Genomic DNA, 15257 nt, shown 5'->3' on the forward strand with positions numbered 1-15257 from the left:
TGAAAAAACAAAATAAATAAATAAAATGTTTCTTTAAAAATTGAAAATAAGGGAGAGCTGGGGATGTAGTTCAGTGGTACAGCACTTGCCTAGCATGTGTGAAACCCTGATTTAATTCCTAGCCCAATAAATAAATAAATAAAATAAAAAGGAGTGAAACATCTTTGTCTCCAGCTGTTTCTAGTTACTCTAGTCTTTTCACTGAACTGAATTTACAGTACACTTCTGCTTGCTTCCATCATCCATAAATGGATGACATTTATGCTGTGTTTGTTTGTTTTTGTTTTCTTTTTAAATTTATTTATTAAAAAGAGAATATAGAGGGTGGGGAGAGAATGGGTGCACCCAGGGCCTCTAGCCACTGTAAACAAACTCCAGACTTAGGCATCACCATGTGTTATGGCTTATGTGGGTTCTGGGGAATTGAACTAGGTCCTTAGGATTTGCAGGCAAGTGCCTTAACCATTAAGCCATCTCTTCAGCCCCTTGTTTTTGTTCTCTGAGACAAGGTTTTGCTATGTAACCCTTGCTGGCCTAATACTATGTACCCCAAGCTGGTCTCAAACTCAGGGTAATCTTCCTGCCTCACCCACCCAAATTCTGGGATTACAGGTGTGTACAGTTATGCTCAACTTCTTTTTTATTTTTTATTTTTAGTTTTTCATTTTAGGAGCTCACTCTAGCCCAGGCTGACCTGGAATTCACTATGTAGTCTCAGGATGGCCTCAAACTCATAGCAGTCCTCCTACCTCTGTCTCCCAAGTGCTGGGATTAAAGGTGTGCACCACCACGCCTGGCTGCTTTAACTTTTCTATATTTTATTTATTTATTTAAGAGAAAGAGGGATAGAGAGAGAGAGAATGGGCATGCCAGGGCTACCAGCCACTGCAAACGAACTCCAGATACATGTGCTCCCTTGTGCATCTGGCTTACATGGGTCCTAGAGAGTTGAACGAGGATCCTTTGACTTTGCAAACAAACACTTTAACTGCTAAGCCATCTCTCCGGCCCTGGTTAAACTTCTTTATGCACTTTTTATATTTTTCTTTTCTGAATGGGCACACCAGGGCCTCTGGCTGCTGCAAACAAACTCCAGACACTTGTGCCACCTTGTGTATCTGGTTTACATGGATTCTGGGGAATAGAACCTGGATCCTTTGGCTTTGCAGGCAAGTGCCTTAACTGCTAAGCCATGTCTCCAGCCATGTGCTTTCTTTTTTAAAAATATTTTTAGCCAAGTGTGGTGTCACACGCCTTTAATCCCAGCACTCAGGAGGCAGAGGTAGGAGAATTGCCATGAGTTCGAGGCCACCCTGAGACTCCATAGTGAATTCTAGGTCAGCCTAGGCTAGAATGAGACCCTACCTCGAAAACTATCTTTGTACCATCTCCTCCTTCAAAGGGTCTCCAGTTGGCACTGGTTAACTTGACCCAGATTCGCTAAAGAGACACTAAGAGCTACCTTCCTGTTGAGGTGAAGTAGGACGTGCTTTGAGAGGTATGGAGTAAGGAAGTTGTGAGTCTTGTACTGTGGCAAGATTTGGGCAGAGAAAAGAAAACGTCTACAGATTTGCTCCTGGCTTTCAGAAAATCACAACTGGGGGCAGAAGACTGTCAACTGCTTTCACTTCCAGAATTACCAACTTGGCATTTAGACTACTGGAGGCAGCTGAGTACTGATTTTGCCCAAGATGTGTCACAGAGCACCTGCTAAAAGCCATTAAGAATCAAGAGAGCTCAGTTTCCTACTAGGAAGAAAGTCCAACTTGGAAAACACTCTTCTGGAAATTGTTTGGGGGGGCATTTAAACAAAATCTAAGAATGAGAGGCACTTCCTGAGCCAGTACTGGCTGAATGCTGTGCTTCAACTGCTATGCCTACCTGCAGCTTGTAGAGCCAATCCACCTGTGCAAGGGCACGTGCAATCACAGTAGCATATTCTCCACATAGAGCCAGCTCAACTTGTTCTTCCTGTTTTAGTTACACGGGACACTCCCATAAGTATCATTCCAAAGGAAAAGATGTCTTTTGGGGGAAGGGTTAAGGGTCTTATGTAGTCAGTCCATGCTGGCCTCAAACTCAATATGTAGCTGAGGATGATCTTGAGCTTGATCCTCCTGCCACCACCTTTTTGTTGTTTGTTTTGTTTTTCAAGGTAAGATCTCACTGTAGCTCAGGCTGACCTAGAATTCACTATGTAGTCTCAGGGTGGCCTCAAACTCATGGCAATCCTCCTACCTCTGCCTCTGGACTGCTGGGATTAAAGGCGTGCACCCACCAGGCCCAGCCTTATTTGTTTGGTTGGTTGGTTGTTTTTTTTGAGGTGAGATTTCTAGCCCAGCCTGACCTGGAATTCATTATGTAGTCTCAGGCTGGCCTTGTACTCACAGCAGTCTTCCTATGTCTGCCTCTCACGTGCTGGGATTAAAGGTGCGCACCACCATGCTCAACTTGCCACCTGTTTTTTTTAGTTGAGAGAGAGAGAGGTAGAGAAGAAGACGGAGAGAGCATGGGTGCACCAGGGCCTCCAGCCACTGCAAACGAACTCCAGACATCTAGCTTATGTGGGTCCTGGAGAATCAAATGTGGGTCCTTTGGCTTTGCAGGTAAATTCCTTAACTGCTAAGCTGTCTTTCCAGCCCTTGCCACCTTTTTTTTTTTTTAAGGTTGTATTGATTTATTTATTTGTATGAGCACACCAGGGTCTTTGTTTTTGTTTGTTTTGTTTTGTTTTTTATATCAAGGTTTTGTGCCACTGCAAAGGAATGCCACTTTGCCCTCAGCTTTAGGAGAGTTCTGGGGAATTGAACCCGGGCCAACAGGCTTTGCAAGTAAGTGTCTTTAACTACTGAGCCATCTCTCCAGTCCCCTCACTACCACCACCTTCACCCTCTAAGTGCTGGAATTACAGGTGTGCACAATACCCAGGTGTTTTGTGGTGCCCAGTATCAAACCCAGGGCTTCATATATTCTAGGTAATCATTCAACCAACTAAGCTATATTCCCCACCACACCTTTTTTTTTTATTTACTTTATTTATTTGAGAGAGAGAGACACAGAGAGAGAGAATGGGCATGCCAGGCCTCTAGCCACTGCAAACAAACTCCAGAAGCATGTACCACCTTGTACATTTGGCTTACATGGGTCCTGGTAATCGAACCTGGGTCCTTTGGCTTTACACCCAAGCACCTTAACCACTAAGCCATCTCTGCAGCCCTATCTTTTTTTTTTTTTGAGACAGAGTCTCATGTAGCCCAGGCTGGACTTTGGTATGTAACCATAGGTGACTTTGAACTTCTCACGCTCCTGCCTCCACCTCCCAATTGCTGGGATTAAGATGTGCACCATCACACCTGGCTTTATGTGGTGCTGAGGCTCAAATCCAGGGCCTCATACATGCTAGGAAATCATTCTACAACTGAGCTACATCTGAAGTCCCGGCCTTGCTTTTGAAGGAAGTTTAATGGGTTGTAATGGAAAGTGTGCATCTTGGAGAAGCAGGAGATCTATGCTCTTTCCTCTGTTCTTTCCTCTCTCTCTCTCTCTCTCTCTCTCTTTTCTTTTCTTTTTTCTTTCTTTCTTTATTTATTTATTTTGTTTTTTTTTGAGGTAGGGTCTCACTCCAGCCCAGGCTGACCTGGAATTCACTGTGGAGTTCAGGATGGCTTCAAACTCACGGCAATCCTCCTACCTCTGCCTCCCAAGTGCTGGGATTAAAGGCATACACCACCAAGCCTGGCTTCTTTTTTTATTTTTTTATTTTATTTTTTGAGAGAGAGAAAGAAAGAGGCGGAAAGAGACAATGAGCGCATCAGGGCCCCTAACCACTGGAAAAGAACTTCAGACACATGCACCACCTTGTGCATCTGGTTTACATGGGTCCTGAGGAATCTAACCTGGGTCCTTAAACTTCATAGGCATTCTTGTCCTAGTCTCACCATGATCCCTGGGACACTGGAACGAATTCTTGAGCCTCAGTTTTTGTTTTGTTTTGTTTTGTTTTGTTTTGTTTTTCGAGGTAGGGTCTCACTCTAGCCCAGGCTGACTTGGAATTCACTCTGTATTCTCAGGGTGGCCTTGAACTCATGGCGATCCTCCTACCTCTGCCTCCCAAGTACTGGGATTAAAAGCATGTGCCACCACACCTAGTTTAGCCTCAATTTTTTCAGGCAGATAATGAGGGAAATCTTGCTCGCTCCTGCCTCTTCTACACATGGAAGGGAAAACATGTGAGGGATATCATACATGGCATTTTGAGCTTTGCAGTTTTTTGTTTGTTTGTTTTTGTTTTTTTGAAGTAAGATTTCACTCTGACCCAGGCTGACCTAGAATTCACTATATATTCTCAGGGTTGCCTCGAACTCCCAGCGATCCTACCTCTGCCCCCCTAGTGCTGGGATTAAGGGTTTGGGCCACCACACCATGCCTGCAGTTGTTTTTGAAAAATCCCAAAGGATGTTTGTGGAGCTGATGATTAGGAAACAACAGGATACCACTGAGTACTGGACTGACCTCTCTTGCCTTTGGATCTCTGACCACCTCAAGATCTATAGCTAGGCCGGACGTGGTGGCGCACACCTTTAATCCCAGCACTTGGGAGGCACAGGTAGGAGGATCACCATGAGTTCAAGGCCACCCTGGGACTACATAGTGAATTCCAGGTCAGCCTGGGTTAGAGTGAGACCCTACCTCGAAAAAACAAAACAAAAAAAGATCTATAGCTAGTTCCAAAGGGTATGAGTGCTTGGCATGGTAGCTCATGCCTTTAATCCAGCACTTGGAAGGCAGAGGTAGGAGAATAGCCATGAGTTTGGGGTCACCCTGAGACTACATAGTGAATTCCAGGTCAGTCTGGGCTAGAGGGAGACCCTACCTTGCCAAAAAACAAGAAGAAGAAGAAGAAAGAAAGAAAGATTATGTGTTAGCTGAGCATGTGGACTTGGGCTCTTATAATCATTGCCCCTAAGGGAAATTTTAAGCAACCACTTATTAGTGTGGCTTCTTGGGGCTGAGGATGTAGCTCAATGGTAGAGCTGTGGCTTGTTCTAGTGCTCTGGCCCCAAAACTCAGTCCATCCCAGAAAGAATGTCAAGAAAAAAGGAGTTGAAAATAAACTTGGACTTTTCTCCCCACACTGAGGCTACCTAGAGTTGACACTAGGAAACTGATGGAATGTAAGGGAAAACTGCTTTGCAGAGCGAGGGTAAAGCTATTGCAGGCTTTCTCATGAGCCTTCCTCCCAGCAACTCAGAACAGGAAGACAGATGCCTCTTCCCCATGAGCCTTTCTGCCCCAAGCCCTTCAATACAGTATTACAAACAAGCCAAATTCTCAAAATATATCTGCCTTAGTGAAAGTCATCCAAGAAATCTGGAACCCTGATGGCAGCTCAGGGTCCCTACTTGCCCTGCCCACTCTTGCTCCCACAAAGCTGCCTCTGGAGCATTCATCTGGACTAAATATACACACTGAAAAGATTTGCTTTTTGTTTTTTTGAGGTAGGGTTTTTCTCTAGCTCAGGCTGACCTGGAATTCACTATGTAGTCTCAGGGTGGCCTCGAACTCAAAGCGATCCTCCTACCTCTGCCTCCCAAATGCTGGGATTAAAGGTGTGCGCCACCACACCCAGCAAGATTTTTTTAAAATATTTATTTATTAGAGACAGAATGAGTGAGTGTGAATGTACCAGGGCCTCTTGCCACTACAAATACAGTCCACACATATGCACTGCTTTGTGTGGCTGGCTTTACATGGTGCTGGAGAACTGAACTCAAATTGGTAGGCTTTGCAAGTGAATGCCTTTAACCAGTGAGCCATCACTCCAGCCTTACATAGATTTTTGTTGTTGTTGTTGTTGTTGTTGTTGTTGTTGTTGTCTTAATAACAGGGTCTCACTCTAGCCTAGGCTGATTTGGAATTCATTCTATAGCCCAGGCTGGCCCCAAACTCACAATGATCCTAAGTGCTGGGATTATCAGTGTGAGCCACCGGTTTTTGTTGTTGTTTTTTTTGTTTGTTTGTATTTATTTTAATTTATTTTTCGAGGTAGGGTCTTGCTTTAGTCCAGGCTGACCTATGTATTCACTATGTAGTCTCAGGCTGGCTTCAAACTCATGGCAATCCTCCTACCACTGCCTCTCAAGTACTGAGATTAAAGGCATGCCCTACCACACCTGGCCCTGTTTTTTCTGTTTTTAAAATATTTTATTTATTTATGAGAGAGAAAAAGAGAATGGGCATATCAGGCCTTCAGCCATTGCAAGCGAATTCCAGATTCATGTGCCACTTTGTGCATCTGGTTTATGGAATCTGGGTCCTCTGGCTTTGCAGACAAGCCACTAAGCCTTAACCACTATCTCCCCAGCCCAGGGTTTGTTTGTTTGTTTGTTTTGTGTGTGTGTGTTGAAATAGGACATCACTGTTTAGACCAGGCTGACCTTGTTCACAATAATTTCCTGCCTCAGCCTCCCAAGTGCTGAGATTACAGGTGTAAGCCATGCCATGCCTCTTTTTTTTTTTTTTTTTTTTTTTGAAGCAGGGTCTCCAGATTAAGTTGTAACTGCTTTGTAACATGCTAACCTTGAATTCATGATGATTTTCCAACCTAAACCTCCCTAGTGCCAGGGTTATAGGCATTAACCATCACACCCAGCTGGCTTCTTTTAGGTAGGGTCTCAGTGTGTTGCCTAGGCTAACCTGAAATTTAAGATCCTCTTGTCTCCACCTCTCTAGTGCTAAGATTGCAGGTATATACCAGTACCCTTCGTTAAACTCGGCTTCTTACAACAACTTTTTTGGTTTTTTGAGGGGTCTCATTCCAGCCCAGGCTGACCTGGAATTCACTCTGTAGCCCCAGGCTGGCCTCGAACTCCTACCTCTGCCTCCTGAGTTCTGGGATTAAAGGCGTGTGCTACCATACCTGGCTTCACACTTTACATTTCTTGTTTACTCCAGCATGTAAAAGAAAAGCCTCATCTTTCCCCAGATCTGGCTTCTAACACCAGCTCTTTTCTTTTTCAACAGGCTCTTTTTAAGATGGACATAGAAGACTGCAATGGCCGCTCCTATATGTCTGGTATGCCTTCCATGTGTTCCATTTGGACTGACCTGGGAGCAGACACTGTCCGGTGGGCAGGGGAAAGAGCCTTCAGTCCAAGCACACAACCTCTACATGACTAAATGTTAGTCAGAGCTAGCCCCCAAAGCTTGGTAGTACTTGGTAGCAGCATGCAATCCTCTTGTGGTTTTATATTCCCTCGTGGTCATCCTCTTCACTCTTCTTGGAGTGCAGGGGAGAGAGGAAGGAACAGGGGTGAATAGAGTGAACACTATGAAATGGATGATTTAAAGCAAATAGATGGAAGATATGGTTCTTTCTCCTGCTATGAGGTCACCAGAAGTAGGTTCTTGCTCCAGCCCAGGCTGACCTGGAATCCACTCTGTAGTCTCAGGGTGGCCTCAAACTCACAGTGATCCTCCTACTTTATTTGAGAGGAGAGAAAGAGGCAGGTAGAGATGGAGAGAGAATGTGCACGTCAGGGCTTCCAGCCATTGCAACAAACTCCAGATGCATGCGCCACCTTGTTCATCTGGCTTACATGGGTCCTGGGGAATCAAAACTGGGTCCTTTGGCTTTGCAGGCAAGTGCCTTAACCACTAAGCCATCCCTCCAGTGCCCCCACCCCCCGCCCAACTTGTTTGTTTTTTTTAGTTAGTATCTCACCCGGTATCCCAAATTGGCTTAAAATTCCTCCAGGCTGGCCTGAAACTTATAGGCAATCCTCCTGCCTCAGTTTACTTGAAAATTAAATGAATAAAAATTTAAATTTATATGAAATAGCTCCATTTTAAAATAATGACTTAGCCGGGCATGGTGGCGCACACCTTTAATCCCAGCACTTGGGAGGCAGAGGTAGGAGGTTCGCCAAGAGTTCAAGGCCACCCTGAGACTACATAGTTAATTCCAGGTCAGCCTGGACCAGAGTGAGACCCAACCTTGAAAAACCAAAATAAAATAAAATAAAATAAATGACTCATGGGGTAGGCGTGTTGGCACACACTCTCAATCTCAGCACTCAGGAGGCAGAGAAGTAGGAGGATTACTGTGAGTTCAAGGCCAGCCTGGGACTACACAGTGAGTTCCAGGTCAACCTGGGCTACAGTGAGACCCTACATGAAAAACAAATAAACAAACAAAAATCGGGCATGGTGATGCATGCCTTTAACCCAGCACTCAGGAGGCAGAGGTAGGAGGATTATTGTGAGTTTTAGGCCAGCCTGGAACTACAGAGTGTGTTCTAGGTAAGCCTGGGCTAAAGTGAGATCCTACTTAAAAAAAAAAAAGTAAATTCCAGGTGAGCCTGGGCTAGAGTGAGACCCTACCTTGAAAAATCAAAAAAAAAAAAAAAATTAAATTAAATTAAATTAAATAATGACTCAAAGATAAGAGAACTGACATGAGTTCTAGGTCAGTTTGGGCTAGAGTGAAACACTGCTTCAAAACAAAACACAGAAGCCAGGCATGGTGGTGCACCACTTTATTCCAACCACTTAGGAGGCTGAGGTAGGATTGCTCTGAGTTTGAGGCTGGCCTAGGCTACAGTGATTCGATCCTGCTTCAAAAAAACAAACAAATAAAAATCAAACACACAAAGTGGCACATGCATCTAGAGTTCATTTGCAGCAGTTGGAGGCCCTGGCACACCCATTCTCTCTTATCTGTCTCTCTCCTCTCTATCTCTCTATGTTTGCAAATAATCCCAGCACTTTAATCCCAGCACTTGGGAGACAGGTAGGAGAATCACCATGAGTTCGAGGCCACTCTGAGACTACAGAGTGAATTCCAAGTCAGCCTGAGCTAGAGTGAAACCCCACCTCAAAAAACAACAACCAAAAAAAAAAGGACTGGAGAGATGGCTTAGCAGTTAAGTTGTTGCCTACAAAGCCAAAGGACCTTGGTTCAATTCCCCAGGACCCATGTAAGCCAGATGCACAAGGTGGCGCATATGTCTGGAGTTCATTTGCAGTGGCTGGAGGCCCTGGCACTCCTATTCTCTCTCTCTCTCTCTCAAAGAAATAAGTAAGTAAAATAAAAGATTTAGGAAACCTTTTCAGTGCAGTATCTAGCATGTCAGCATCATAAAGTAATGATCATGGGGTTGGGGAGCTGACTCAACTAGTAATAACATTTTCCACACAAGCATGAGAGCCTGAGAGGGCCTGAGATGGCCTGAGTTTGATCTCATAAAAAGCTGGGCTTGGCCACACACACCCGTAACTCCAGCCCATGGGGGAGACTGCAGGGTGGGGCGGAGACAGGAATCACTGGGGCTTGCTGGTCATCCATTCTGACTGAAAAGAAAAAAAAAATGATCATTCTAGGTTCTGAGTCCATTGAGAGACTCTACCCAAGGAAATAAGGAGCAAGAGTAATAGAGGAGGGCATGTGACAACCTCCTCTGGCCTCTGTACCATGTGCACACAGGTCATGGGCATATATTTTATATATATATACATACCACATGTACTACACACACAAGCCAAAGTAAAAAAAATAAAGAAATAGAAAAATAAATAAATAATAATGGGGGCTGGAGAGATGGCCTAGCAATTAAGGTGCTTGCATGCAAAGCATAAGGACCCAGGTTCAATTCCCCAGTACCTGTGTAAGCCAGATGCACAAGGTGGCACATGCATCTGGAGTTCATTTGCGGTGGCTGGAGGCTCTGGCATGCCCATTCTTTCTCTTTACCTGCCTGTCTCTTTCTCTCAAATAAACAAATAAAATATAAAATAATAATAATAATTACTCAGATCAATCATGATGGCTCATGTTTATAATCCCTGCACTCAGGAAGCTAAGGCAGGTGGATTATCATGAACTTGAGGCCAGTGAATTCTACAACAACCTGGGCTAGAGAATGAGATCCTATCTCAAAGAAACTAAAAATAAATAAACAAAATAATATCTCAGTATTTTAAAAAGTGCTCCATGGCCAGACATGGTGGTCACACCTTTAAACCCAGCACTTGACAGGCAGAGGTAGGGGGATCATCATGAGTTCGAGGCCACCCGGAGACTACACAGTGAATTCTAGGTCAGCCTGAGCTAGAGTGAGACCCTACCTCAAAAACAACAACAAAATAAATAAATAAATGAAGGGACTGGAGAGATGGCTTAGCAGTTCAGGTGCTTGCCTGAAAAGCCAAAGGACCTTGGTTCAATTCCCCAGGGCCTATGTAAGCCAGATGGACAAGGGGGCACATGTACCTGGAGTTTGTTTGCAGTGGCCAGAAGCCCTGGTGTACCCATTCTCTCTCTCTTTCTCCTTCTCTCTGCCTCTCCCACCCCCCGTCAACTAAATTAAAAAAAAATGTTAAAAAAAAAAGTGCTCCATGAGGCAAGTCAAACTGAACTCAATAGAGTACCAGTTTACATCATTTGAAAACAGAGATAGAAAACCTCATCCTCCCCAGTCCTCTCCACAGTCACAGCAGGTTACAGGCTTTTCACACCTGCCACATAGTCTTAAAGAGGCAGAAGAAATCTTACTTATTGTATGAGTGGATTTTAGAAGTATCAAAATAATCAGACCCAAGCCAGGCATGGTGGCACATGCCTTTAATCCCAGCGTCTGGGAGGCAGAGGTAGGAGGATTGCCATGAGTTTGAGGCCACCCTGAGACTTCATAGTGAAGTCTAGGTCTGCCTGAGCTAGAGTGAGACCCTACCTCAGAAAACCTAATAATAATAATAATCAGACCCTACCTCAAAAAAAAAATCAGATTTTCCAGGCATGGTGGTGCACGCCTTTAATCCCAGCCCTCCAGAGGCTGAGGTAGGAGGATTACAGCACTGAGTTAAAGTTCAAGGCCACCCTGAGACTACAGGAATTCCAGATCAGACTAGACTACAGTGAAACCTACCTTGAGAAAAAAAAAAGAAAGAAAAAAAGAAGTGGGACTGGGGGTGTAGCTCAGTCGCTAGAGTGATCGCCAGCATGCATGAAGATGTGGGTTCAATCCCCTGTACCACAGAAACTGAGTGTGGTGATGAATGCTTGTAATCCTGGCACTAGGGAGGTAGAGGCAAGAAGGCAAGAAGATTAGAAATTGAAGGTCATCTTTAATTACATAGCAAGTTCAAAGCCAGCTTGTGTATAAAGAAAGAAAGAAAAAGTGAAGGGCTGGGTATGGTGGTGCATGACTTTAATCCCAGCACTTGGGAGGCAGTGGTGGGAAGATCACTGTGAGTTCGAGGCTACATAGTAAATCCCAGATCAGCTTGGGCTAGAGTGAGACACTATCTTAAAAATAAAAAAAATTTAAAAAAAAAGGCTAGAGATTAATTCAGTGCCTAATGACCGGGTTGTTTTTTTTTTAATTTTTTTTGTTCATTTTTTATTTATTTATTTGAGAGCAACAGACACAGAGAGAAAGACAGATAGAGGGAGAGAGAGAGAATGGGCGCGCCAGGGCTTCCAGCCTCTGCAAACGAACTCCAGACGCGTGCGCCCCCTTGTGCATCTGGCTAACGTGGGACCTGGGGAACCGAGCCTCGAACCGGGGTCCATAGGCTTCACAGGCGAGCACTTAACCGCTAAGCCATCTCTCCAGCCCAATGACCGGGTTTTGATATCATAGTATCCATGTAAAGCCAGATGCATAAAGTGGTGCATATATCTGGAGTTTGTTTACAGTGGCTAGAGGCCCTGGTGCACCCATTCTCTCTGCCTTTTCTCTTTGTCTCTTTCTCCTTCCAAATAAAAAGTAATAATAATAATAAAATATAGGCTGGGTATGGTGGCACATGCCTTTAGTCTCAGCACTCTGTAGGCAGAAGTAGGAGGACTAATCAAAATCTAAGAGGATATAAATAAATCGTATGAAAACCCACCTTTTTTGGACAATAGAGTAGCCAGAAGCCATAGATTGTTACTAGAAAATTTTCAGTGCCAGGGATGGGATCCCAACACTTGGGAGGCAGAAGTAGAAGGACTGCCATGAATTCAAGGCCACCCTGAGACTACATAGTGAATTCCAGGTAAGGCTGAGCTAGAGAGTAAGACCCTGCCTTGATAAACAAACAAACAAACAAAAAAAGATTTTGTTTATTTATTTGAGAGAGAGAGGCAGAAAGAGAGATTGGGTATGACAGCACCTCTAGGCACTGCAAACGAACTCCAGACACATGTGCCACTGTGTGCATCTGGCTTACGTGAGTCCTAGGGAATTGAACCTGGGTCCTTTAGCTTTACAGGCAAACACCTTAGCCGCTAAACCATCCTTTTAGCCCCGTGTAGTTCATTTTTAAAATCAAAAGTAAGATCTGGGTAGGGTGGTGCACGCTTTTAATCCCAGCACTTAGGAGGCAGAGGTAGGAGGATGATTATGAGTTCAAGGCCGCCTTGAGACTACATATAAAATTCCAGGTCAGCTTGGGCTAAAGGGAGATCCTACCTTGAAAAAAAAAAATAAAAGTAAGCATGCACCAAAGGAGAGAACAAAATGGGTCAGGCATACATGAGAATCACTGGCATTGCTTGGGTAATAAACAATAAGCTGTTGACTGTGATCCCTTTTCGTCAAGAGAGAGAAGGAATTGGTTGGGTGTAGGTATTTGGTACCTACTACATGCTGTACAGAATGACAGGGATCTGGTGGGCTGATTCACGTGAAAGAGACTATATCATGGCCCTTCTTAAAAACAAACAAACAAAACAAGTTTATTTATTTGAGAGAGAGGAGACAGAGTCAGTATGGGTACACCAGGGCCTTCTGTCACTGCAAGAAACTCCAGATACACATGCCATTTTGTGCATATGGCTTTATATGGGCACTGAAGAATTGAACCTGGGCTGTTAGGGTTTGCAAGCACACGCTTTTATCGACTGAACCATTTCTCCAATCCCTAAATCATGGCTCTTCTAATGAGCCAGCCAGTCCTACCTTCTATTGTGGTTAGCATATTCACTACTAATCAACAAGAACACCTAGAACCCTGCATCAGTAACTTCCATAGTTGTGGTGCACACATCTAATCCCAGCACTTAGGAGGCAGTTAAGAGAATCACTGTGAGTTTGAGGCCATCCTGAGACTATATAGTGAATTCCAGGTCAGCCTGGGCTAGAGCAAAACCCTACCTCGACTCCCCCCCCAAAAAAAACTCCTGTATTAGTGCTGGGGATCACTTCAATGAATAAAATCCTGTCCCTGCCTTGGATAGGCAAATGACAAACTAAAAGAGCAGCTGGGGTAATGTCCTGTGGACTCTTTTCAGTAAAATTTGTGGAGAAAGTTGGACACTAGCAAAATTTTTCCGGGAATATTTGAAATCAAGCTTTACTGGCTTACAGCAGACTGGCACTTCCTAGGTGAGAAGTGGCCTCTCCACCCATGATTTCTGAGTGTGGATGGAGATCCTAAATCCCTCACGTGTACTTTGAGAACTCTAGGTGTCAGCAGCTACCTTAAAGCAAAAAGGGTAAAACAAGGCAAGTCTGACATAAGATCTGAATCATGCCCCCTGCAGGGCTTGGGTATGTCCAAGAGTACATTGAGGGGCATCTAAGAGCCCATCACTGACCACCCCCATCCTAGGCTGATGCAGAAACAGAGGAACTGACCCCAGTGTCTAGTCTTCAGCAGCCTCAGGTCACAGCTTCTGCCTGCATGCTACACAGCCCCCTTGCTGACCACCTGGTTAGGGGAGAAGCACTCCTATTTTTCAAAGGAATTTTACCACCCCACAGAACCTGATTCATAAAGTCTGTCCTTGCTCTTCCTTTCTCTTTCTACAGGTACAGATTGTTCCCATGGGAGGTGGGGGGAGAAAAGCTGGAGTCCATTAATTTATAACACAGATTCTCCATCCCCCACCCCACATCACACACATTCTGTTATCCTTCAGGGGAAACAGTTGCTCATACCTAGCTCAGGCAATTAATAGAGCAGTGCTTGTCTCAAGTATGCTGTACTAGGAAATGTTTAAGGGAACCTTAGGAGACAATAACACGGGTAGGCAGCCCAAAGTTTCATGGTCCCTTCCACCCCCAAATTCTTGGAATCAGAAAATATAGTCTTCCAATGTAGGTCAGCCTAGCAGCAAGCTGCTCCTCTGGAAGGAGAGGGAGCGGGCACCTTGTCCTGATAGAAGACAGAGTCACCCAGGGCTGTTGCTGCTGGCACCCAGGGGCACAGGAGGGAAAGGAGGTAGGGAGACTAGACTAGCCTTCTTGCCTGGGCTCATAGAGCACCACTAGCCTGAGATTAGACTGTGATGGGCCCTCTTGCTGCTGGGGAAGAGAGCTGTAAATCCTCCCTCCGACCTAGGGAGAAGGAGGGGAAGAGGGAGCACCATGCCGGAGTTTGCTGGGGGAGGGGCTTTCTGCCCATCTGAGAGCCTTGAAGCTGCCCCATGTCCAGGGCCCCATGACCTCTAGGCCCTTGGCTTCCCCAGCTGACAGGATAGGGCCCTCCCTGACTCCCCCTTTCTCCCTCCTACCCACAGGCCACACACATACACACACACACACACACACACACACACACACACACACTTGCCTCTCAAGCATTTGTTGTGCAGTTTCTCTTTGTCTGCTGGGCAGTAGGGCAAGGGCATCTGCCTCCCCCTCCCTGTGCACCGGTTCACAATCTTGCAAAAGAGATGCTGTAGTCTAGCACCCCCCTACACACATATACATTTTCTCCTACCCTCACCCCAAGCACATCCACGCCTCCCTCTCTCTCTCTCTCTCTCTCTCTCTCTCTCTCTCTCTCTCTCTCTCACACACACACACACACACACACACACACACACACCCCTGCTCTCAACACACATACACCCTGGGCTGAGCTGTTCACGCTGGCTGCAGCCGTGGGCCCCTGCTCACCGTGCTGCTGCCGCTGCCTGCGAAATGACGGCGGTTCCCCTCACTTCCAGGAATCCACGCTTCCTGGAAGGTGAGTGGCTGGGCTCACCCCTGCCTGCCACCGAGACGCAGACATGCACACACCACCCGCACTCCCTCGCCGTTTCCAAGGCGGCGGCCGCGTTCGCACCCCAGGGTCTCACCGGCAAGGGAAGGATAATGTAAGTTCAGGCAGAAGGCGGCTACTGGAGGGGGGAAGGGGGGTGCTGGGGCTAGGGAGCCAATTCAGTAACAACTCCCAAGCCTGAGGAGGAGAGGATGGGGGCTGTGTGTGCAGCGGGGGAGGGGGCGTTCCTCCTTACACTTGCGGAGGATGGGAAAGGGTGT

The 15257-nt window shown here is 45.6% G+C and overlaps 1 protein-coding gene across 10 annotated transcripts in view; it reads left to right on the plus strand.

The window, feature by feature from the left end:
* The window catches only part of Ikzf4 (IKAROS family zinc finger 4), a 39893-nt gene that overhangs the window by 9817 nt on the left and 14819 nt on the right, over positions 1-15257 (plus strand). For 2 of the 10 annotated variants that reach the window (XM_045152707.1, XM_045152709.1), the window contains exon 1: positions 14806-15091. In XM_045152707.1, coding sequence (XP_045008642.1) covers positions 14916-15091 — 176 coding nt within the window. In that variant the 5' untranslated portion in view covers positions 14806-14915. Of the gene's footprint in view, positions 1-7023; positions 7076-7165; positions 7182-14805; positions 15092-15257 lie in introns of those variants that run through there. The other 8 variants (XM_045152708.1, XM_045152711.1, XM_045152713.1 and 5 more) reach the window with 8 other exon arrangements.

This window comes from Jaculus jaculus, chromosome 6 (genome assembly GCF_020740685.1).
Source record: "Jaculus jaculus isolate mJacJac1 chromosome 6, mJacJac1.mat.Y.cur, whole genome shotgun sequence".
In the NCBI taxonomy this organism is placed as follows: domain Eukaryota; kingdom Metazoa; phylum Chordata; class Mammalia; order Rodentia; family Dipodidae; genus Jaculus; species Jaculus jaculus.